This window comes from Neophocaena asiaeorientalis, unplaced genomic scaffold (genome assembly GCF_003031525.2).
Source record: "Neophocaena asiaeorientalis asiaeorientalis breed wild unplaced genomic scaffold, Neophocaena_asiaeorientalis_V1.1 scaffold67, whole genome shotgun sequence".
NCBI lineage: Eukaryota > Metazoa > Chordata > Mammalia > Artiodactyla > Phocoenidae > Neophocaena > Neophocaena asiaeorientalis.
This window is the reverse complement of record NW_020173731.1, coordinates 2,164,123-2,190,367: the sequence shown is the minus strand read 5'-3', so window position 1 is coordinate 2,190,367 and position 26,245 is coordinate 2,164,123. Positions and strand designations below refer to the sequence as shown.

General features: G+C 36.4%; 1 protein-coding gene across 3 annotated transcripts in view; it reads right to left on the bottom strand.

Annotated features, from left to right (window-relative positions):
- Positions 1–551: 551 nt before the first annotated feature.
- The window catches only part of PLA2G4A (phospholipase A2 group IVA), a 152,658-nt gene continuing 126,964 nt past the window's right edge, over positions 552–26,245 (bottom strand). The window contains exons 15-19 of one of the 3 annotated variants that reach the window (XR_003003926.1): positions 23,054–23,238; positions 12,856–13,051; positions 11,207–11,364; positions 6,724–6,837; positions 1,117–1,161 (exon numbers count right to left, since the gene is read on the bottom strand). Coding sequence is in view for 2 of the 3 variants with exons in the window: in XM_024751088.1 (XP_024606856.1) it covers positions 1,030–1,161; positions 11,207–11,364; positions 12,856–13,051; positions 23,054–23,238 (671 nt within the window). In the remaining variant the exon portion in view is untranslated. Of the gene's footprint in view, positions 1,162–6,723; positions 6,838–11,206; positions 11,365–12,855; positions 13,052–23,053; positions 23,239–26,245 lie in introns of all 3 variants that reach the window. The other 2 variants (XM_024751088.1, XM_024751089.1) reach the window with 2 other exon arrangements.

Here is a 26,245-nt window from a genome sequence, read left to right as displayed (position 1 = left end):
TGAACTTTCAAGTGTTCCCTTCCTGTTACATTTTTTGTCTTTCTTCACAAGTAGAAATGTAAATGAAATGTGAGAGGACAAAAGAGACATGAACAAAGAGATTAAAGAAAGGTAGACTCAGAAAAAGAAGGATGAGGAAGCCCTTATATATGGAACACTTAACTCTGAACCTTAGCAGTTCAATGGTAACAAACCACAGTCATGCAATACAGATTGTCCCTAAGACAAGCCTTGCAGATACAGCCCTTGTCACTCTTCTGGATTCTTCTCTGAGGTCAACTGCTCTCTGTTGGACAAACGGGGTAATATCAGCAAAGTAAACTAGAAGTGGTTAAATTTTTTTTTTTCTACACTTTGAATAAATGTATGCCATTTGCTCAACAAATTATACATACTTTCTAAGGAAAATCACCATGATTTAAAATGATGTTTCAAATTTGAGTTTAGGTTTAACAACTTTTGTGTTTGAAAGCCATGAATCTGAGCATCTGTCATAGCAACGGTGCAATATTTCGTTAAAGATAACAAACAACAACTCAGTTACCTCTTGCTCATTTGTATATAGACGTATTTATTTCATATATGTATCTACGCATATATAAATAAAAAATATTGTCTCATGACACAAATAAATCCAGTCAGTGACTTACATTCACACACAATACAAAGAATTCCATATTGAGACTGAACCTTTAAATATTCTAAAAAAGAAACCACATTTTAAAAAAGGGAACACATAAGATAGTTGGTGAGGAATGGCTAAAAATACAGCATATGTCCCTACATTTGCATCAGGAAATTCATACTGATAGAAAATGTAGCTAAGTATATTTTTACGCAATTGACATCATCTGTCAATCTAACAAACTTTTAAGGGTATTATTCTATGCAGCTAAATAACTGCAACTTTGAGTATTAACCAGTCTCTTGAGACCAGTGTTAATATCCGTCCTGTGCTTTTAAATCCAGTTGTCATGGAATTTCAGACTGCCTCTGCATCAGAAATTGCTAAGCTTTCCAGTACACAAACTATGCTGTAGGTTTGCTTAGAAACTCCTTGTTGAAGAATCTTCTTGCCTCAACACTACTGAGGGAAACAGAGCAACGAGATGGATTCTGTCTTCTATATTCAATGCTTTCAACTATGGCATTCTTTATTACCTGTGAATAGAGGCAAAAGATGTATAATTAGTGCTGTTCTGAACTCACTGAAACATTTGTTTGGTCAAAAAATATATATATAATTAATCTTTTTATTATAGTATTCTTTTTGAAATAGAGAAATCTCTGAGTCATGCATGTATATATTTATTTATTTTATTTAATTAATTTATCTATTTGGTCGCATCGGGTCTTAGTTGTGGCTCGTGGGCTCCTTAGTTGCAGTTCACTGGCTTCTTAGTTGTGGCACGTGAACTCTTAATTGCGGCATGCATGTGGGATCTAGTTCCTGGACCAGGGATCGAAAACAGGACCCCTGCATTGGGAGCAAGGAGTCTTCGCCACTGTGCCACTAGGGAAGCCCCTCATGTATATATTTAAATTCAACATCTCCGTTACACTTAAAAAATTTTTTTAAATTGATGTATAGTTGACTTACAATGTTGTGTTAGTTTCAGGTGTACAGCAAAATGATTCAGTTATATATATATATTCTTTTTTTTTCAGTTATCTACCTATCTATTCTTTTTCAGTTTCTTTTCCATTATAGGTTATTAGAAGGTATTTAATATAGTTCCCTGTGCTATGCAGTATGTCCTTGTTGTATCTATTTTATATACAGTAGTGTGTTATCTGCTAATCCCAAACTCCTAATTTATCCCTCCCCCTTTCCCCTTTGGTAACCATAAGTTTGTTTTCTATGTCTGTGAGTCTATTTCTGCCTTGTAAATAAGTTCATTTGTACGTTTTTAGATTCCACATATAAGTGATACCATATGATGTTTGTCTTTCTCTGTGCACATTACACTCTTGTTCAGTTTGTATCCAGATACTATTCATTCCCCCAGCAGAGAAAGAACTGTTGTGGGAGTGTCTCAGATTTTTAAAAAATTTTATTAATTTATTTTTGGCTGCGTTGGGTCTTCGTTGCTGTGCGTGGGCTTTCTCTAGTTGCGGCGAGGGGAGGCTACTCTTCCTTGCAGTGCATGGGTTTCTCATTACAGTGGCTTCTCTTGTTGCGTAGTACAGGCTCTAGGTGCACGGGCTTCAGTACTTGTGGCGTGTGAGCTCAGTAGTTGTGGCTCGCGGGCTCTAGAGCACAGGCTCAGTAGTTGTGGTGCACAGGCTTAGTTGCCCCGCGGCATGTGGAGCATGGGTCCTTTCCCGGACCAGGGCTCGAACCCGTGTCCCCTGTGTTGGCAGGCGGATTCTTAACCACTGTGCCACCAGGGAAGCCCCTGTTTCAGATTTTTTGCTGATAAAATAGGGAATAAAATATGTGTAACATGGTAAATTTATCTTCCTTCTGTCCTTCATGGGGAAGGTAGTAAGACGGAATAAGTAATTACTAAATCTAGAATTTATGTCCTTTATAGTTAGTAGATAAGCAGAAATGAGAGACCATAAGGAAGTACAAGACTTTCCCTAATCCTAATGAGAAAATAAATTGCTGGAGAATTGCCCTGCTTCCTCAGTGAAACAAATGCAGTTATAAAACATGGATGTCCTATCTAGGAAACACCATGCTTTGTGATTTTATTGATGATGGCTATTCTTTATTCAGAATAATCTTTGCATATATTTTGCATATAATTATTTGCATATAATAATCTTTGCATAAATTAATGGTGAATACAACCTCTAAGAATTGCTATTATAATTATCATATACTTTTTTTGGTATGATGTTAACCTAGTTAGGAACTTTTGGAATGAAGAGAAAATATGGAATTTGGTTGAAGCAGTTATTGCAGAGCAATGGGAATGGGCTTTTGGAAGAGAGGCCTGGATAGTAACCTTTCCCCTGCATCGGCAGGCAGACTCTCAACCACTGCGCCACCAGGGAAGCCCCTCTGCTGCTGTTTTTGAACCCTGACAAAATCAGGAAGACTCCATTCTCAGGATAGGACTATACAATTTCATCGTTTTTTTTTTTTAATTAATTTTTATTGGAGTAGAGTTGCTTTACAATGCTGTGTTAGTTTCTGCTGTACAGCAAAGTGAATCAGTTACACGTATACATATATCCACTAATGAGATAGAAGTTTCAGGGCCAGAGGCAAGTCACATGAATATGCCACGATTCACTTTTTCCCTTCCCCAGGGGTTGTGAGGCCACGTTAAGGTATTATACACATGCTTTTCAGCCCTCTACCATGGGCAGGAATACTTGGCAAGTCTGAGGAGTTTAGAACACCATTGGCCCTTCTCACTCAGAGCTGGTGTGGCCCTCTTGGCCTTGGAGATGTGTGCACAGTAGGGTTTTCCCATTTCACATCCAGTCTAACTGGGCAAGCTGGGTTCAGTACCTGGAGGAGAGAAATGTTTGACTTGGGTGACACTAACATGCAGTTAATATTCTGTGACTTTATGTAAGGCCCAGTGGGCAGGGCCCTCTATTCTCTAATGCTAACTTCAAACAAACTGTCATATTCTAGAAAGAGGGACTTATCACAGGAATGTGATACCTTGTTTGCTTTATGATTTTTAATTTTATATATATTTTCCCCAGAAGACAATTATATATATAACTATATATATATATAAAATTGTCTTCTGGGGAAAATATAAAATACACATATTTATTTTAAATAAATATATAAATACTTATATATCTATATTATAAATATATAATTATATTATATATAACATTATGTAAATATAAAATTATATATATAATTATATATATACAATGGTCTTCTGGGAAAAATGGGCTCAAATGTTACTGAGTCTTTTAAGCAAAGCAGATATTCGCTGACCCCATCTTTCCCATGAGTAAGGGAAACATAATTCTATGGAGACAGAAGAGGGGGCTTCAAGCCTATGAAGGACACCTTGATAGAGGGCCTCCAGGCACAGTCACTTCTTGGCTGTGTGAGATCAAGGGGAATTAACTTATATCCTTGAGCCTGTTTCCTCTTCTTTAAAATGGAAATAATAATACTAATCTTGGCTTTTGCGGGAACTGGAGATCATTTATATAAAGCACTTTGCACAATGCCTGGCACATAGGAAACATTCCACAACTAGCATCTATTTATTGTTGGTATTTTTAAGCTGACCATATGTGAGGACATTTAAATTAGATGTGAGCTTTAAATTAGATGTGAGGCTGTAAAGCTTACTAGAAACAAATGCACCATGTATAGCCAATAGCGGGCTTATTATATGGTAAAAGTCAGCAAATCAATTCTGCTATCAAATGTGTCCCACTACATCTTCTTTTAATAATCTCCCTGTCTTTCTAGAGATCATGTCAGCAAGTTTTCAGTTGGTTTCTCCTACTGAAAGGAGCACCAAAGCAACATGAGACACACCAACCCTCATTGCAGAGAAGTACCCAAGTAAAACTAAAAATCTGTTCCTTACTTTCCAAACACCCAAAAAGCTTTAAAATATATTAAAAAAAAAAAAAACTGCAGGGGACATTGTGCTAATCATGACTGCTGTCAACTCCTTTACAATGAATTCATGAGCACAAAAAGATCAATAGCAATATTATGAACTAGTGGGTTTATCATAGTTGGCCCTTGGAAGGTGTTTTTAGTAAACAGGCCATTCTTTTAAAGGAAAATGGATATTGACATTTATAGCTGAAAAACCCAAATATGCAATTAGAATGTGCATGTCAAACCACTAGGTGGCGCATTAACACTGTGAAACCATTAACCAGGTTTTTCAGATTACCCGTTTGTTGTGATGTGTAACAGTGGTCCCCAACTTTCTTGGCACCAGGGACCGGTTTCATGGAAGATGATTTTTCCTCAGACCTGGCAGGAGGGTGGGGCGGGGGACGGTTTCGGGATGATTCAAGTGCATTACATTTATTATAAGTGCGCTTTATTTCTATTACTATTACACTGTACTATATAATGAAATAATTATGCAACTCACCATATTGCAAAATCAGGGGGAGCCCTGAGCTTGTTTTCCCGCAACTAGATGGTCCCATCTGGGAGTGCTGGGAGACAGTGACACCCGAAGTGTGTTGCTTATGTCCAGTCTACTCCGTAAGATGCAGCTTGATTGTCACTTGCTACTCACTGATAGGGTTTTGATATGAGTCTGCAAGCAGCTGATTTATTATGGACTCTGTGCAGTCAAACCTCTCTGCTAACGATCATCTGTATTTGCAGCCGCTCCCCAGCCCTAGCAACACCGCCTCAGCTCCTCCTCAGATCATCAGGCATTAGATTCTCGTAAGGAGCGCGCAACCTAGATCCCTCGCACGCGCAGTTCACAGTAGGGTTCGCGCTCCTATGAGAATCAAATGCCGCTGCTGATCTGACAGGAGACGGAGCTCAGGTGGCGACGCAAGCGATGGGGAGCGGCTGTAAATACAGATGAAGCTTCGCTCACTTGCCCGCTGCTCACCTCCTGCTGTGCGGCCCGGTTCCTAACAGGCACTGGTCCTGGCCCGGGAGTTGGGGACCCCTGATGTATAATCCTGTGATGTAAACAGAAGTGGCTGAGCTCAGCATCACGTCAGTTGCTAAATTCAAACCTTTCGGCATGACACATGGTACAATAAGATGTGTTTGAAAAGGCGATATGTTATATTTGAGTCTTCCTATTTTTTAAAATGATACTAGGAGTAATCATCAATAGTGTTGACACCTAATTTCCTCTTTCATTCCCCCCCAAAAGTTATTGAGAGACCAAATCCTTCCCGTCAGTTTTATCCTTGCAGGGGTCCTTATATCTCAACCCTCTTCATCCCCATCACCTATCCCCAAATAAGACTGGTGTCATCTTTTACCTGTGCCATTTAATAGTCTCCCAATTTGCCAGATCCTTTAAATATTTGGCAGTAAAGGCATAAAGAAAAAAAAGAAAACATGAAAAATATAATCTTTCCCCCAAAGGAACAAATTTAGAGACGTGAGATTGGAAGCGCTCCAAAAGTAAGTACTGGATTCGCACAACAGAAAATTTAAAATGAGCCTTAAAAGAAAGTTACAGTATATTTTGAGAGAGAAATAAAAATTATAAATATAGCAGAATGCAAGAAGATATTCTGGAGTAAATCACTGTGGATTTACTGGCTAATGCCTGCTTCCCAATAAAGTGTCATGAAAGTAGGGGCCTTAAGTAGTCTTGTCATGTTTTATCCCAGCACTTAGAACACGGGAGGGGAAGAATAAAAATTTGTGAAATTAATGACTGCCCAGAGGTGCTCAGTGGAGGTCAATTAAACAGGATAAAGCTCAACTCATGGAGACAATGAGATTTGAGTTGAGTTGAAGAACAAGCAGGATTTGATAAGTGGAGAGGAAAGACCGGGCATTCTCAGTAAAAGGATAATCTCATAAAGAGGCTGAAGACGGAAGGTCATGGCATGTACAGGAAACATCTGGGAAGTGGTTTGGCTGGAAAGGAAGCTGTGTTTGGGGTATACTACGACATAAGTCTTCTTGAAAGATAGATGGTTCAAAAGGGAGGAAAGAGTGAGAAAAAAACCTTTGGCCCCATCTCAGCTCCTCAACATAACAGTGTGACTTCCAGCAATCAGCCTATGTAATCCATGATTCGGTCTCCTCACATAGAAATAAAAAATACCTACCTCATGGGCCAGTTGTGAATGCTGAATATTTGAAAAGGAAATATCTGGCTTATATTAAGCACTCAAAAGTTTTCCTTGTTCTTTTTGTTTTGTGCATTGCTGTATCCTTAGTTCCTAAGGATACAACACAGTAGATACTCAATAAATATGTATTGAATTAATAAGTAAATAAGATATAAAAAGATTATAGGTAGCATTAAAGGTAAATGAATTTGGGCCTGATACAGAAGGCCATTATAACCAACAAGGACATACTGTATAGCACAGGGAACTATACTCAATATTTTGTAATAACCTAAAAGGGAAAAAAAACCTGAAAGGAAACATATATATATAGAGATATAGATATAGATATCCATATATATATAACTGAATCACTGTGCTATATACCTGAAACTAACGCAGTATTATAAATCAGCTATACTTCAGTTAAAAAGAAATGCCTAGAGATATCACATAAAAAAATAAGGCTATGATACATAATAATCTTCTAAATTATTTTGTAAAAGATAAAAACTTTAACTTGTACCTAGACACTCTTAACATGATGATGAAATATCAGTAAATGAAGAAGTAAATACCAGTCCTTCTGGATATACACTTTTCCTCATTTTAATTAACCCTTAATATTTAACACTTTACAGGATCACTGGAGAAAGAATTTTAAAAGCTCATGATTATGTAGCATTGGCATATGCTGTCACTGTCTTTAGAATATGCCAACTGAATGAATAAACTGAATGAGTGAGACTGCATAACAGTACATTTTCCTGTGATAACTGGTCCTGGAAAAGAGACCTCAGAAAGTGTATTTCCTCTAGATCGAGGTGGTAGTTTATGGGTACAGCATGTAGTCACACTACCTGGCCAGGCATACATGGCCTGGAGATTCTCCACAGACAGGCATCTGCCTCCCACCAACAGGCCCTGTATCCTGACACTCACTACTCGTTCCTCCTATTACATTAAACTCTTCAACAGTTTCTGCCAGTAAGTCGATGACATTTTTTAAATGACTTATGAAAATTTTGTTGCATATTTATTTTAGGTGTCGGGCATTGTGATCAGTACCTCTGGAGGATACAAGGTAAATAAGGCGAGTCATCGTTTTTAAAGGGTTTAAATTTATAATTAAAAGCAGAAGATAAATTTGGACACGGATAGTAATTATTATCACTAACATATTACCTGTTTCAATTGAGTGTCTCATACGCACCAAGCTCTTAAATTATATTCTTTTACTTAATCCTCATCCCAATCCTATAAAAATCTGTATCATTGTTTCCTTTTACAAATGAGGAAAGTAAAATTTGGAAAGGTTAATCAACACGCCCAACGTCACCTAGCGAAGAGGCACAAGCAAAAATCTGAGCACCCAATTTGGTTTAACTCGAAAGCCTCTGCATTTTCCACATACCACATGTCTACCAGTGTAAGTCACTATATATTAGGTTTCTTAAAATAAAAAAAAAAGACACACAGAAAAACCCCCATGAAATGCTGCCATTGTAAAAAGCACTTAGGCAACGTTCAGTGAAAAGGAATTTGGGAGGACTGAGTAAGTGCAGAAACCCGACACTAATGAGAAACCCAGCCTGCTGTCATGAAGTGAGCAGAAACAGAAGTTCTCTAAAGATGAACTGGAATTTAGCTTCAGCAAAGCAGGGCTGCTAGAATCTCTGGGGAAAATGAAGCAACAGAAGCACAGCAACAGAGCTGTCAGAGACAGGTTGACATTTTCAAAGTAAAGATTTAAGTCAGAATGTGAATTGAAGATGAAAATTTGCCTTAAGTCACGGTGGTGGTGGCCACAGAGTTGAAAACTGCCTCCATGGGATTGGTGGTCAGATGTCTTTGCATTAGAAGAGTTTATATACACAGTGTCCACAACTGGTGAAAAATTCCAACAGTCTGTGGCAAGTAAACATGTGTTGTGTTGCTGCAGTGTGAATAAGTCACCTACTCTCGTCGAATCGTGTGAAAATGAGTGATTTGGTTCATGACTGAGCCTAGTGACCCAGCATCCTACCTCAGAGTTTGGCTGTTCTTTATTTATCATCACTTACCAAGAAGCTTCGATTCTGATAAAATGTGTTTTCCTGGTGAAAAGCAGGGAATGGGAGTCATCAAGGGAGAGCTACATGTCAGTGAAAACTGAAGTCTTACCTGGGTATGAGGCACACACACACATATATACAACCAAGAATCACTTGAACAGAAGTCTCAATGGTCATATAATTTAAGAGGAAGCCTACATTCATTCATTCAAAAAATATATGTATTTACTGCCTAGGCTGCCATTACCTATATTGACTTGTCTATATTCTTAATTCTGGGCATTTGCAAAGGTCTTGAGGTGTATCCATCGTGGTAAGGGATATAGACACACATAGTTATGGTTCCCATTTATTAAGCAGCTTCTATTTGCAGGGCACTGTTCATACGTCACCTGATTCAAGATTCACTACTGCCAGTATGATAGGTGCTGTGACACCTGTTTCAGAGGTGAGGAAACTGAGCCTCAAAAAGTTTAATTAGCTTATTCAAAGTCACACAAATAGCCCATCTAAGAGCTAAACATGATATAAAGTCTATGACCTTGCTTCTACTTACTGTGTCAGAAAACTTCTTAGGAGCAATTAAAACCTGCTTAATTAAATGGCTTGTGAAAAATCTGTATCTGATGAGCTCAGGACAGTTATTTTGGAATTCAGTCTGGTTTTGTTCAGGCTTTAACTGTTTCATCTATGTGTCAAACAAATTACTTTGAAGAATGTTTGTAAAATATATAAATAGAACTATATCATCCTTTACAGACAATAGCTTACAAGGTTTTACATAAACCAAAACTGAAAACAATGAGAGAAATGTAGTTGTGTAAGTTACATATATATATAGACACACACGCACATATACATGTATGTCTATATACAGATATACTTTTGTGTATGTGTCCTTTTATTTTCCCAAGTCCAATAGGGTATTTATCTATTCCTATAAGCTATTTTTTTCCATTTTAGGACAACTGATCAAGTTTAATACATTTCATCCCAAGGAGTACAAAATATAATTTTGAGTTTACTGGCTTCATACTGGAAATATAGGATTACTCCTGTATTAACCCTTAGTTCTTTTCTATTTTAACAGCATGAGGTTTCATAAAACACAACTCCATTTTGAGAATGTCTGTTTGCTCCCTATGAATCATAGATTAAAATGCTGATTTTCTCTTAATATTCTTTAAATTTTCACCATCACCACAGAAACAATGTAGCATATGGACTTCTGATTTTCACTGAATATAAAAGAAAAAGGAATAAATCTATTTAGACAATGATATATTCTATAAATGTTGTTAAGCGTGTTTTACTTGAATTATCGCATATTCACAAATGAAGGCTGACAAGAAACACTTTAGAGTTGCAGAAACTGAAGGTTATTGGGAAAAATTTTATATGCTTACAAAAATTAAAGACATTGATGAATAAATGTATTATGGTGTAACTGTTATAACTGCACACAATTGATCATTACTAGTTTCAGACCAAACTAAACAAACACGCAAACTAGATGTGCCAGTATTCTATTAGATCACAAAATGTAATTAAATCTCATATGCATGGAAGACTCATTTGCACAGTACATTCTTTGACTCCATTCATACAGTCTCCAAAAAGACTGACAAATCAGGCATGATACCTTTCCCTCTCCATCTGATTTCTTTCTTTCTTTTTCTTTTATTCTTTTTTTCTAATGTGCAAAATCTGATTAGGCCAATGAACTTAGGCTTTTACAACTGATAACCATTTGTCAGACACTACGATGTGGAACCGCAAGCCAACATGATTCCAATTACACAATAGTCCTAAATGGTGAGTTAGCAGCTAAAGAATTTTACACAGAGACAGAATTTTAGCAGCAGATAAACTAGTGATTGGAATAATACTGAAGAGAATGACTTGTTTCTTATATTTCTGAAGCAAAGCATACTTGATATCTCCAGGGCTAAAAATGGAGAGACTACTACTTTAGGAGACATTTCTAAGATCCACAAATATAAAGACATTTAAAAGCATGAGTGTATCCATGAAAAGTCATGCTATTTTTGCAGATTAACTACACTTCTGGTTACACTCACTTTCTCACTCTTATATTTCCATTTTATCACTTTTCTTCCTAATTAAAATTTATTTTTTCATATGAGAAATACACTAGACACTTTGGGAAAGAAGCTGAGGATAACTATCCTTCAATCAAATAATATTATGAAATGTGGGCTCTGCCAATTTGGAGGCATTTGTTTTCTTATTTGTGAATTTTATGGGGTTGTTCTGGAGATTAATAGAATAATTCATGAAAAATAAAATGGTACAGTTTGGGTGTCGTTCATAAACCTTACTTTTAATTAATTAAAATGAGGTATTGCTATGTTCATGTTATATGGAAGTATTTGACATTGTCAATGATTGTAGGAGATACTTACATCAATGTTGTTCAGGGTATTGAAGTACATCAGATCATGCAGCCTTTTGAATGCTTGATTTGGGTATTGAAAGTTGAAGGTTGAAAATGGTGATTCAGGGTCATCAAAAATATCAAAATCAGCTAGTTCTTTCTCTTCCTTAGTTTCTCTTGGAACACCTAATATAAGAGTCTCAAATGGTGTTATTTTGAAAACCACAAATTACCTCTAAAATCCAGGGCATAAAACATACAAATAGCCATAAACACAACATTGGTAGCCCCTTCAGGGGTCATATAATCCTTAGTATACAGTATTAGGCCTCTGCCTATATTTCCTGGACTTGACCATTTTCGTGGGCAAATTCTAATTACCAATTTCAGCATCTCTGTGCCTAAGAGCTTTCTACTCCTCCTTGTTACTGTTCAAGGATGCTTTGCTCACTAGCATCAGGCTGGAAATTCCAGTAGATAATACTCTGTCCCAGGAAGCAGTCAACCAAAGACTCTATGGTGTTGGTATATAAATTCCCCAGTTCCCTTGCCACTTGCTGTGTAAGTGGGAAGGATGATTCCAGACCATAGGTTCTATTTCATTTCCTAGAGTTTCCCAGCAGGATCAGGTTCTCCTCGTGGTAGTAGCTTACTAACACATCTTTTGTTGTCTGCCTTTCTTCCCTTTATCAGTTCCCTGCTCTCTTACTAAAGTTTCCTAGTTCACTCAAATAAACCATTTTCACTTGAACCTTTTGCTTGGAATCTGCTTCTGGTAGAATCCAAATCCAAACATTAATTGTCTTCATGTCACGGGAATCCCCTCCACATCCTATTTTTGAGAATTAATAGTGATAGAAAATTGAAATTTTTCTAGGTTTTAAGTATTCCACTGTTCAATAACTAAAAATGCCAACAAATTCTTCCTTCTTTTGTGTTGAAGTATGACATCATAATCTCCACCTCTCTTGATTTTTTTCTCTGACTCCCTCCACTATCTAGAAGAAGATCACTGTCTTCTCCATAGTCTCCATGACTATTTTTTGTCTGTCCTTTCACAGCTACATTTTCTGGTCCTAAAATAATATGATTTTGAGGCATTTAGCATCTTGACTGTCAATCTCTAGATCTCCTTTTGTTAATCAGTATCTTCCAGGATACAGAAGAGTCTATAGACTCCTCTGGATGTGGCAAAACAAAATGCCTTAAATTTGATTCTCTTTTTTTTATGGAATATAACATGGCAAGCTGAAATTACTAGCCATATCGTACTGCTAGATAACATTAATTTTTATGGCCAGTTAACATTCCCAGAATTTTTTGCATGATTTGTTCTGAAACAAAGCCTCCCTTACAAGGGTAGTATTTAAAATATTTAACAATGCCTATGACAAGGGTACCATTCAATCAGAACAAATACAATCTGAGGTTGTGGAGTAAAGCCCCAGAGATTTTTACTGAGCTAGTTGTTCACCCTTCAGTTTCTGAATGATGAGGAGCCAGGGGCTCTTGGGCTAAGAAAGAGGGGGAGTACTCGGGGTCTCAGGATAGTAGCCATTTATCAAGGTAAGGGAAGTGTTCAATGTTGTAATAGCTGGTATGGCAGTGTCAGTATGAACCAGCTTAATGTTAGTCTTTATCAGAGTTCTACTTTACAGAATATAACTCCCAATGTACCTGGAGCCTTGTACTTTCTGAAGTTGATGTTGGCCAGAACAAAGTGGATGATAGTTGGGCAACATTTCTCAACATCAGGATTCTTGGGTTTAAAGACATAGCATTCCTTCAGTCCTTCTCGATCAAACACATAAGGATCGATCTTTGGAAAGGGGAGCTTATTCATTTTAGCCCACTTTTCTGCAAGTAGAAGTTCCTATGGAAGAGAGGGAAAGATCATTTGTTCAGTTGGTCTGCACATTATTCAATATTAGTTAGGTGTCTACTATGTGCTAGCAGTATGCTCCTTGCTAGGATGAAAAATGACCCTGTTCTTAAGAAGCTTATCAATCTCAAAATATATAAAACTACTCCATAAACAAACTCACTATTATTTTGTCAACTTTTTGTATAGGGCTAGTTCCATAGGAGGCATTGAAAAATTATTAACGAACTGAACTGAATGAAATTACGTCGATGCAGTTGCTAGAGAAATAAGCATATATTATGAGTTCTGGGCATTTATAAGCCAAGTGAATGCTTTTTAACCCTTCAGAGTCAAAAAGAATTTGTTGAAGCAGAATGAGGAGCACTCTGTTACTGATTTTTTACCTGCATCTTCTCCACAAAACTGATTAAAAATTAATACATTTTCTGAATGCAAAAACATTGAGTTGCCCTGAATTAGCTTTTTTTTTTCTTTTCTTTTCTTTGCTTTTGTTTATGAAAAGAAGCTGAGCTTCTGGCATCACTTGTTATTCTGTGTGCAGTGGCCAAGAATTGGCCATACAGAGGAACCAAGAGTTAGTTAATGGGCGTAGCAGATTGTCATTGCTTCCACATATGAACTTCCTTCCGGATAAAAGGCTTATACATCCTTACTGGAATGAGAAGACACCTGGCACACAGACACAGAGCTGATTTGCATCCACTGACATGTAACGTGACCAAGAAATACAAGGTTGCTGTCGACTACTGAGGTTTCAGGTTTGTTTCTGCATCAAGGCTGACTAACACAACGGGTAAGCACAAAAAATAATTACATTTAAACTAAAGAACATAAATCGATACAGAGAGGTGCAGCGAATAGAGCTTATTTCTACTGAAATGCAGCTGAAGGGCAAAAAGGACAAATAAGAAGCAGACTGTGGTAGTGGGAAAAGCACCAACTCCGGGACCAGATTGCCTGAGTTAAAGTGCAAGCTCTGGGACTTTGGGCATGTTCCTTAATGTCTCCACACCCAATATCCTCAAATATAAAGTAAAGATGGCAATGATAGTACATATTTCATAAGACTGCTGTTAGAATTAAATAAATTAATATGAGTGCAGTATTTAGAACCATGCCTGTCATTTCATGCTATGCAAATATTTGACAAATACATGTCAGTAAAGAGAAGAAAAGAGATGGAAGGGGAAAAGTGAAGAAAGAAAAGAGGAAAAAGGAAGAGAGATAGCAATGGTATTGGGGAAATCCCTAAAGGAGGGAAGTTTTAGAGAAATGACCACTATCATCTTAAGTTTTTTAACTACTTTTGTAGTCACATTGATTCATTCAATGATAATCATTAGTTGCCAATCTAAGTTCCATGCTAGGAGGTGGGGACATAACACTGAGTGAAACTCTTGTTCTTATGGGATGTACATAGCCTGGTAGTAATCAAATAACACTTCAGGTTTAAAACTGTGGCAAATGCTATGAAAAAAGTATTTATTTGCCGTGAGATTTTGCAGTATACCTGGACTATTTCCTCAGAGCGCTTATTAATTCATTCAACGTTATAATTGAGCACCTATATTCTAGGCATAAGAGAGAGGCTGTCCTTGGATACTTAGGGATTATAAATCAATGGGAAATATAAAAAATAGATATGATAGTGCAGTATGGAAGAGGCAGGGAACATGATGGATGGCTTCATGCCTGGGCTGTGCAGCCTGAAAGGCCCAGCACATCTTGACTTGCAAGCTCGGTGATCTGAGACAAACCGCTTATCACTACAGCTAAACAGGGAAGAAATTATTTTGTGGGAGGAATTATGCAATGATGCTCTCCTAATGGCACCATAGGGATCATAAGTAACAACAAACGCACATGGACCAGGTTGTGTACTATCCTTGAAATAGCAGGCTCCCAATCCCATTTTATCTACATTTCAGCTGTTTCTTATTTCTCAGCAACTCATATATAAATAAATGAGTTGTAAAATAAAGTTAGCACTATTATCTTCCTGAACATTGCTGTGAGGATTAAATGAGATCATGTATTTTTAAAAACTCAGTAATTTATATTTAAGAAAACAAGTACTTTAAAACAGCACCTTATGCTTTGTGACCACCTAGGGGGTGGGATAGGGAGGGTGGGAGGGAGACGCAAGAGGGCTGATTCACTTTGTTATAAAGCAGAAACTAATACACCACTGTAAAGCAATTATACTCCAATAAAGATGTGAAAAATATAAAAAATAAAATAAAATAGCACCTTAAATTCAGAGAAAAATATGTTTTTCATTGAACTTTCACTGTTCCTGATGCTTCTAGAATGTCGTGAATTTTAAGTTGATCGACTCTCTCAATGCCATTTACTGAGAAATAAAAATCTGGGAGAACAAAGGATTTGATTTATATTAAAGCATTTGTTTCATAAACTGTTAAGCTAAATGTGATTATATTTCACAGAAAATCCCATACATATATATGAATAATTGTTTGTTAGAAACTTGAGAAAACTTTTATCTCTAAACCATTTTTCTTCCTGTTCAGCTGAATTATTCAGCCTGTTATTTCTTGTCTAGCACTGTTCACAGTTATTCATTAAGGATTATTCAACATCAAAATAAAACTAAAAGTTCACGCTGTGGAATTGCGTGAGAACAAGGAAAAGAAGGAGCTTTCTAGTGTTTCCAAACATGACTCAAGGGTATGACCAGTGATGTGTGGATGTGTGGAGAAAGAGGAAAAGGGGAATTGTGTGAGGTAAAAGACCGAGCTATTTTTAGATAAATATTTTACGCTGGAATCAGGAAGTGATAGAAACTTTCCCTTTCCTTATATGATCCTGACATGGAAAAGATTAAAAACTGATGACTATAAAGGCAGTGATTACAGGATGGAAAAGCCATCTCCTCTCTGATGTCTTGTTTCTCTGTCTGTAATGGCTAAGAAACAATGACACAACTATAAATAGAGCAGACGAGTTTGAAAAGAGTATTTTAGAAGAATGCAGTGAGCAAAAAAATTGCTGCTCCACAAATTACAGCAATATGCCAGAACTGTGTTCTAACCATCCACTTTGGTTATTGTTTGACACCTCAGACAGTTCAGATTTCCACAGACTAATTCATGGTAAATTCATGTAGTACTAACTAAAATGATTTTCTGTGGAGATAAAAACTTGATAGTGTCCTTCCAAGTGATACTTTGTAAGATATTGTGCTCATTTTTAAGTACTAAAACATCTTGAAAGATAGGAAAAACAATCTAAATAACATAGAAATATATTCAAACTATAGTGTTAATGGCATATATATGCCATTTTACTTATTTATATATGTAAATATATACTTAAATTAAATTTATATATATATAATAAATTAGCTTTTCTCTAGAGGAAATGAGGTTTTTTTTTTCTGTATAAACCTAGGCTATGTGTTTTCTAAGACATTTATCATTATTCAAAATCTATTTTTAGATTGGGGAGACGTATGGAGTATAATTGTGTAAATAAATTTACAGAATTTTAAAAAATTATTGAAGCAACAATTGTATAAGATACAATGAATATAAACAACAATTTAGAATTCATTATTTTGTGGTTATGGTCATTCCCACTTCCAAAAAATGTATTATATTAGGTTCCAAGAGCTTTATAATGCAATAGACATGAAATAATTTTCTATATCTAACAGTGTATAGAATTTACAGAGCACTTTGTACTTCTCCTTAGTTCTTTTTCACTAAGAGGTTACTATACATTCACCAAAATATGTAAGGAGAAATTAATGTTGGGTATATCTCCTCATCACAAGGCATCTGATCCTCCATGACCAATACAGGTGTAATGGGTTGAATGGTGGCCCTCCAAAAGACAAGTCCATGCCCTCAACACTCAAGACCTGTGAATGCAACCTCATTTGGAGAAGGGGTTTTTGCAAATGTAATTAAGGGTATGGAGATGAGATCATTGTGGATTAGCTGGGTGAGCCATAAATCCAAAGACACATGTTCTTACAAGAACACACACGCAGAGGAGAAGGCCATAGGAAGACAGGGGCTGAGACAGGAGTTATACAGCCACAAGCCAAGGAAAGCCTGGAGTTACTAGAAACTGGAAAAGGCAAGGAAGAATTCTCCTGTAGAGCTTTCGGAGGGAGTGTGGCCCTGAGGACACCTTGATCTCGATTTCTGGCCTCCAGAACTGTGAGAAAATACACTTCTGTTGTTTTAAGCCACCATGTTTGTGGCAATTTGTTACTGCAGCCCCAGGAAACTAACACAAGAGGTAAATCTGTAAATGCTTCATTTAATAACATGCAGTTCCTTTCATCAGACATGGTGGACTGATGCCCACAGAGCTAACACTTGGATTGGTTTGGCCATGCTGGTTTCATCCAACCTAAAAACCACAAGTACATCATATACAGAGGTTCTAAACCAAGGATCATGCCATAAGGTCAATAAATAAATCAAGTTAGTGTGGAAAAATACAGATTCTTTTTCTGTGTTATTTGTGGGTAAATGAAATTTTGACCTTGAATGAAAATATAGGGAGATAAAGTTAATTTAGATATATTGCTTCTATAATTTGTAAAGACTGGCTCATTTAAAATTTTCCTTGCTTCTCTCTTCTTTTTCTCCTTCCTTCATTGCCTCCTCTCCTTCCTTCTTTCCTTTTATTTTTATTTATTTTTTATTTTATTTTAGTTTTTTGGCTGTGCCACACAGCTTGTGGGATCTTAGTTCCCGACCAGGGATTGAACCTGGGCCCTCAGCAGTGAGAGTGTGGCATCCTAACCACTGGACTGCCAGGGAATTCCCCTTTCTTTCTCTTTTAAGAGAATGAACCCATTGTTCTGGCTTCTGGTCATTGAGCATTTTACAAGGCCTGAAAAACGGTGAGATTTATGTCCAATATACAGCAACATAATATAAAATAACATAATTTATGGCATAGCAACCCAAATCTATTATTCTCCATAAAATTTTGTAAGGTAAAGGAAAAAACTCTCCAGTAGTAAACTAAATTTCCCTATATTCCTTGTTTTCTCCTCAAGACATCCAAAATTATTTCCCCCTTAAATTTAGTCTGTTTATTTTGCAGACTTGAATATGAAGACCCTGGCTTATTTTTATGATCAAAATTAAAGATAAACCCTATTAAAATTTTCCCTGGATGGATCCTACTGGTAAAATGAATTTGGATAGCACATATCTAAGTTACTAAATGGTTAACAAAAAGAAACTTGACAAAATGAAACACAGAGCTGTTTTTCTTAAATCATTTAATAACACTATTTAGAGTCATGAGGCTCTTTATATTTGGACTATTATTAGGGTGTGTGCCCACTAATCTAAAAACAAAAACAAAAAAAAAAAACTCCAGTATCACTGACATTGACGTCATGACCTTTCAAGGCCAGTTATAAAATATAATATGAACTTTGTTGCCTTTATCAAAAGCCATGATATCCATCATTCTCTATCTCCCTGACAACATCTGAGATTTAACTACACTTATGGAATAAAGTTAACGGTTCTAATTTTTTGCTCTACTCTTTAATTTCAAATGGTATCGATATTTTAGTCTCAAAAATAGAAAATTATTCACTATTTAATCACCTTTATAAAATCATATTGCTTATATCCAGGTATTGCATTGGAGCTTCTCCCCTTCTATCAAAAACTTTGATGTAGATTCAATTTTTAAACCTTACAATATTATACCTAAAATAACTATTCTACTTTAGCATTAATAGTATATTTTTATTAATTTAAAAATTAGAGATGAGTAATCTTTTAGATCCATATTGAAATGAATATTCTTATAATGACACTCTATATAACAACACTCGTAAGTCTAAAAAATCATTTTCAGTATTCCAAATGAGGCTGAAAAGTTCACTTTGAATTTCCTGAAGTTTATTTTTGGAGGAAAAAATGTATTACATATAATATATTGCAATTTCCTTTATATTAAGTCTCTGATTCATTCCAGAATTATAGGCTTCATGCTATACTAAACCAGTAGTTAAAGGATAGTTAAAGGTTAGTTGAGGGATATATTAACCAATAACCAATTGTTATTGGTTAAAGGATATATTAACCAATAACCAATTTAACCAATATTAAAGGATAAAGTATATATTCATATACGAGGAAGAGGGGTAGGATGTAAGGAACTGACAAAATAATTCTAAAGCACATCTATTAGCATGCACAGCTGTAATATTTTTTTCATGCCAGCAAAGCTGTGTAAAACAAGGGCTTGCATGTACAATCTAATATAGTAATGTAAAATGGTGCAGCTTTTTTGGAAAGTGATCTGGAAATACTTATTAAAAATCTTAACTAATGCATATCTAAGAAGCCAACTAAAGAAAGAATAAAAAGTGTGATTAAAGACTCATGCACAAGGTTGATCATTAGAGGAAAAAGGTGACAAGATAGCAATAACCTAAACGGTGAAAAGAGAGCATCGTTAAATAAATTCATGCATAACCACATATAAAGATATCATGCTGTGCTTAAAATTATGTTTTTTAAAATATTTAATGGCACAGTAAAATGCTCACAATGTAACTTTAAGTAGAAAGAAGCAAAAATATATGACCCTAGTGTTGATAAACACACACACATGCACGCACGCACACAGTGAAGAGAGAAAAAAAGTAAAAACCAAAGTATCAGTAGCCATTGTCTATGAATAGCAGAAGCACTTGATGTATATTCCAAATTTCCAAATTTTTTACAAGTATTCTTCTTAATTGGAAATAGTGAATCAAAGTATGTTTAAAAACTAGACAAAGTACAATGGTTCTTTTTAGAGGTACAAAGTAGTATTCTAAAACCTTCTTCCACTATCAGTTCATTAATGTAGTGGAGCTCTGATTCATATATAAAATGATGGCTTTGACATTTTACACTCCCATTGGTGAAATGAATAATCAGCTTCTCTTACTACCAGAATGAGCTTCTAAACTATCATGGTAGCGTCATCCATTGAAACGAACCTGCGAACCTGCCATTGCTGCTCATGGGTCATCAAATAATCCTGCTCTTGGTTTTCACAGTCACCTGCCCTGGTTCAGTATTTCACTGTCCTATGCTTGCATTACAGTAAATCTCTCTTAATTTTAATCTCTTGTTCTCCATCCTCCAATTCATCCTACTTTTCATTATCATATTAATCATGCTAAAATTCCAATTTCATGAAGTCATTTGTCTGCTGGAAACGCTTCATTGATTCTCTGTTGGCTGTCATCCAACCGTAAACTCCTAACTGGAGTGTAATATCTATCACTCTAATCAGATCACTCCTCAGATGTGCTCATTGCCATTTCAGTGCCATTTTCATCCTATTTCATTTATTTCCCTGTTCATCTACTCCAGGACACACCAATCTATTTTCGTATGGATCTCCTATAATACACCTAGTTATATAAACCCAAGTAACTATTTAACAATAAGTTACTTAATTTCCTTCCAAATGACTTTGTGTATAAAAGTCTTCCCCCATACCAAAACCTAAAATTTTATCAAGATCAAGAACCATATTTTGGGCTTCCTTGGTGGCTCAGTGGTTAAGAATCCACCTGCCAATGCAGGGGAAACAGGTTCGAGCCCTGGTCCGGGAAGATTCCCACATGCTGTGGAGCAACTAAGCCCATGCAACACAACTACTGAGCCTGCGCTCTAGAGCCTGCGAGCCACAACTACTGAGCCCTCGTGCCACAACTACTGACGACTGCACACCTAGAGCCCGTGCTCTGCAACAAGAGAAGCCACTGCAATGAGAAGCCCGTGCACCGCAATGAAGAGTAGCCCCTGCTAGCTGCAACTAGAGAAAGCCCGCGCACAACAAAGAAGACCCAATGCAGCTAAAAATAAAATAAATAAATAAAAATAAATTTTAAAAACAAACAAAGATATCACATAGTTATAAAAAAAACTGCGTTACCATTAACTGCTGTGCACAGCACATAGCACACAGTGCAGGGGTGTACAAAGGAGGCAGCTAGTGAAAAGAGAAGAACATTACATTTTCATTCTGGAGCCTTAGAATTTGGTCCAACTTGACTACTTCTTAACTACCACTTTCCTAGCCAGATCCTGAGCTATGCTCTTTTCACCCATTATCTTATTTAATTTGTTGATGTGATGAGATTTCTTATCTCATCAATCCTTGTTTCTTTGTCTGAATACCACTAACTGCCTCAAAAAAGGTAAAATATGAAAGCACTTTTAAAATATGAGGTTTAGGGGCCTTCCCCTGGCGATTCAGTGGTTATGACTCTGTACTTCCACTGCAGGGAGCGTGGGTTCGATCACTGGTCAGGGAACTAAGATCCCACATGCCCTGCGGCATGGCCAAAAAATTTTTTAAAAATAAAAATAAAATATGAGGTTTATATATATATTAAAGAGTTATAACCATTATTAGTCTTAAGAACAGTTTAATCATGTACAATATAAAGGAAAACAGATGTCCGAGGACCTGGGTTATCACTGACTCTTCCTGGCTGGGAGATCATGAACTATTTCACTTAATTTCTGTGAGTTTCCATTTCTTAATCTATGAAATGGGAACAATAACTTCATATCTATTACAGCATTTCATTCATTCACCCACAAAAACTGTCCTACATACTCAAAATTTGGGCTAGCACTTACAAAGCAATTAGAACCAAATGATTAAAACACACACACACACACACACACAATGAGTGTTCTAGTCCCCAAGGAGTTCATAGACAGTGGAAGCAATATGATGTAAACGAATATGGACAGTAGAACATGAAAATCGCTGTGTTAGAAGAATTGACTAAGTCCTTTGTACTAAAACTATACCTGTGGAGGTCAAGAAAGGTAACATTTGAGCTGCATCTAAAGAAAGTTTGAGGCAAAAGGAACAAATAACATTCGTGGTCTCACTTGAGTGCTGCCCAGCAATCATTCTACATTGCCCTAGTTAGAACTTTTCCTCGTTTCTTCATATAGGCAGACTCCACTTCCTCCATTCTCTCACCCTCAAAAGATAATGCTGACTCCTAATTATTCTAAAAGTTAGAAGTTATCAAGTGAGTACTTTCCCATCTTCCCTTCTCAGTGCCTAACAACTAACCTCCATCCACAGCCATAATTTCCCCCCTTCTCTTTTGTCCCAATACGGACATTTCCAGACTCCTCTCCACCTGTATTTTTGTATCTCCCTTCCACTCCCTACCCCTGTAACCTTCCCAGGGGTGTAACTCTATCATGTATGTCATCTGTCCATTCTCCAATAACATTTCTTCATTCATGAGTCCTAACCATCGAAACATTTAAACACACTCAAAGTACCTCCGACGCACCCCTCCACACACACAATTTTCTTATTCTCCACATCCTCTTGCAGATATAGTCCATCTCCTTCTTCCCTGAACAGTTTATAGAATTGTCTCCATTTTCTTAACTTTAACTTAACCCTCCAATTACTGCAGTATGACTTCTGCCTTCTCAACCCTATTGAAACTTCTTTTCACCAAAGACTTCCTGTTGTTAAATATCTTTTTTTTTTTTTTTTTTTTGTTAAATATCTTGACTTGGTTTTATAACTGCACATTTCCTTGGTTTTTGTCCTTTTCCCCTGATATTATTGTTGAATCATCAAGTTACTATTTTATGTCCTCTTCTCTTCTCATAGTATACACTCCCCGTGCATCGTTTTACTTATCTTTCACCTGCTAACTCCCAAATTTCAGCCTAATTTTCTTCATGAACTTTAGATATGGTGCATCATTCTTGTCCTGCTCAGGACTACGAACTTGAACAAGGGTCATGGGAAGTCATGTAAACGTTTTTTTAAGCAGGGAAGAGACTGAATCACATCTGTGTTTTGGAAATATTACTGAAAATAATGTAGAAAATAGGCTAAAAGGGATAAGAAATTGGGAGGACTAAGGTAGCTACAAGGCAGTGCAAAAGAATGTGGCAGATAATGGAATGCGACATAAATTCTCCTTACCTTGAAGGGAGGACTGGAGTCACTTGGCCTTGCAGAAAAGTCAAAGGAGATGACGAGATCAACTCCTCTTTGAGGTCTCAGGATCAAGGGGTATGGCAGGTTAAATGTGAGGCCACTGTCCACCACATGAATCTTTTTACTTTTGACATCCAGAGGCTCATATATCTGCTCAAATTCATCAGGATCTTTAAAAAGGATAGAAAAGAAAAGAATGAATTAAACAATCATTTAACATTATTTAGGATATTAAAAGTATTTGTTATGTAAACGTGTGAGACAATTCCCTATGGTTAGGCCCTCAGGGCTTGGAGACTTCTGGTTTCTTCCTCTGTAATATCAGAATAAAAGATTCTATCAACAAGGCTGCTGTGAGGATTAAGTGGGATGATACATGGAAAGTGCAAGCAAGGCTCAGGCCCTAGTAGTAACTCTGCTCTGTGTGCCAGGATCCCTGTCATAGCATTACTTCACATTACATAGATCTTTACTGTTTAAAAACATTTCCTCGTGCATTATCTTGCTTAAGTCTTAGAACAGACGTGAGATAGAGGATATCTAGAAATGGAGGATGAAATGCATTAAATTCATCTCTAAAATGACACAACTTGGGAGTGGCAGAGTCTGAAGGGATCCCACACAGCATCTCTCTAGGTGATGGGAGTCTAAGAGAATAATCCGGCTGACACATTCAGCAAACATGTATTGTCTGCTACTCTTCAGGCCCTACTCCAGGTGCCGAACAAGAGAGATGCAAACTCTGCTCCAATAGAGCACAGTGCTGGTAAATCAGTAAACAAATATATTAAATGATGGTTCGGGCAGTGATAAATGCAATGAAGGAAGTAATAGAGGGTAATGGGATAAGGAGGAACTTCAGGTAGGTAGTCAGGAGAGACCTCTCTGAGAAGACTTTGAGACCAGATTCATAAGAGAGAATTGGCCATCTAAGGATTTGGAGGGGGTGGTATTTTCTTCCAGGGAGAGGGAAGAACTAGAGCAAAGGCCCCAAGGCAGAGTAAGGAGTGGTATGTTTGAAGAAGTACAGGGCGGCTACAACTTAAGAGGAGAGTAGGATGAGATGGCAAGGGATCTGAAGGAAAGCAGGGGCTAGAAATCATTAGTTTTATGAACAAATAATATTGATAACATGTTGCTGTTCCCATCTATGTGTGGTGATTCTAATCCTCTTCCTAGGAGAAAGAAATGTGATCAGAATTAAATTGATTTGAACTGAATGAAATGACATGCAATTATTTTGTTCTGTCCCCTTGTCCTCACACCCGTTCCCACTTGTTCTGTCAGAAAGAAGGGCAGCAAAGCTCAAGAGGGAGGTTTATTACAGTAGGATAGAGTGAAGGTGCTCATGCTAGACATGCATTATGACCTCTCAGCCAGATTTTAAATTCCATTGGTGAGCATTTTCATAGAGGAAACAACAAAAACTAGAGGATCAGAGCAACCTGTGTTTATAAAATCACCTATAAAATGTAGTTAATACCTATTACCCAGAAAATGTTCAGTACATGATAGAAACCCATCACATGTTAATTCCTTCCATATATTTCTAAATAAGAATGATGCTGATTACAATTCTCTCACAGTCGATTTTATCACTACATTGTAAGAGCAAGAGATCAGAGAGGAAAGTAAATCTTTAAATTCTTAATGTCTGATTAAAATCCACAGTCCTCATCATCATTAGAAGCTGAAACTAAAACACCAATGAGACAATTAGCCAGCACGCTTATTCAATGTGAATTGAAACAGTTCTCAATTAGACTTTGGTTTAGTTACTTAAGAAAACATTAATATCCTTACAAGTTTCTCTAGTTAACAGTCACTGTTTTCTTCTCTCATATCTATAAAAATTTCTCATCTCTAAAATACTGAATAACAAATGAATGTTAGAAACATTTACTAGTGATGTTTGTAAATAAAGTGGAAAAGAGTTTACATCTGAGGTGATGTGTACTGAAGGAAAGTAGGAAGATGTGAAAAAAACGGTCTTAGATGAAAAACAAATATGATAAAAAAGAAAACCAAGAAACAATGGGGGATGGGGGTGTTAGACAAGAATAAGGTCATGTAACTGAATGAAAAGGCAGGTCAAGTTAAAAAAGAAAAAAAAAGTCTTGCTATGTCCAGGGTGAATGCCTAGGCCAAAAAGGAGAGAACAGAGATACCATTCTTTAAATAATTATCTTCAGGTTAATTCTATTTTCTTATCAAGTATCTATGTAGTGACAATGAACTTTGCCACCAGCCAGAATTCTAAATATCTATCTATCACAGAACCTGAAACTTAAGAATTATAAAATTGAAATATATATATATAATATATATATATATTATCAAACCCACTGTAACATCTATTCCTCTGAAATTTTTATTGTTTAAAAATTACATATGTGAGCTTTTTAAAAAGGTGAAAAATTATGAATCTTTATCTTATATTAGTTTTAAAATATTTTACTAATAAGCTAGAAATTTATATTTGGGTACTTTTATTTCTCCTAAAAGCAGCTTTATTTTGAGTATCTATAATCTATTAGAAATTTCATATATAAGATTTATCATCCTTAGAAAACTCCTTAGAAGACAAAGGAGGTATTATTAGTATCATTTTAAAGATAAGGAAATGAGGCCCTAAGAGGTTCAGTTTCACACTGTGAGAGTCAAGTTTCCAAGCCAGGTCCAGGAAGTCTAAACCCTACACAGTGTCAAACTGTTACTTCAGAAAGTGGCACAGCCATAAGACTAAAAGGGTTTGAAATGGGTAATTTAAAAAACAATAACTGGGGATTTCCCTGGTGGTCCAGTGGTTAAGACTTTGCCTTCCAATGCAGTGGGTGCAGGTTCCATCCCTGGTAGGGGAGCTAAGATCTCATATGCCTCACAGCCAAAAAACCAAAACACAGAACAGAAGCAGTGTTGTAACAAATTCAATAAAGACTTTAAAAAAATGGTCCATCAAAAAAAAAACTTAAAAAAAAAGCAATAACTACAATGTATAGAGGCAATCTACACATGCATCTATCAATCATGAAAACCACATTGATACGTGTATTTTATCACAATTAAGCATAAAAAATTAAAAACACATTAATGGGAATTTTTTTTACAGTGACATGATTTTCCCTAAAATAATAAAGTACAATGATAATTCACAAATATTTTTCTCTGGTTTTATAA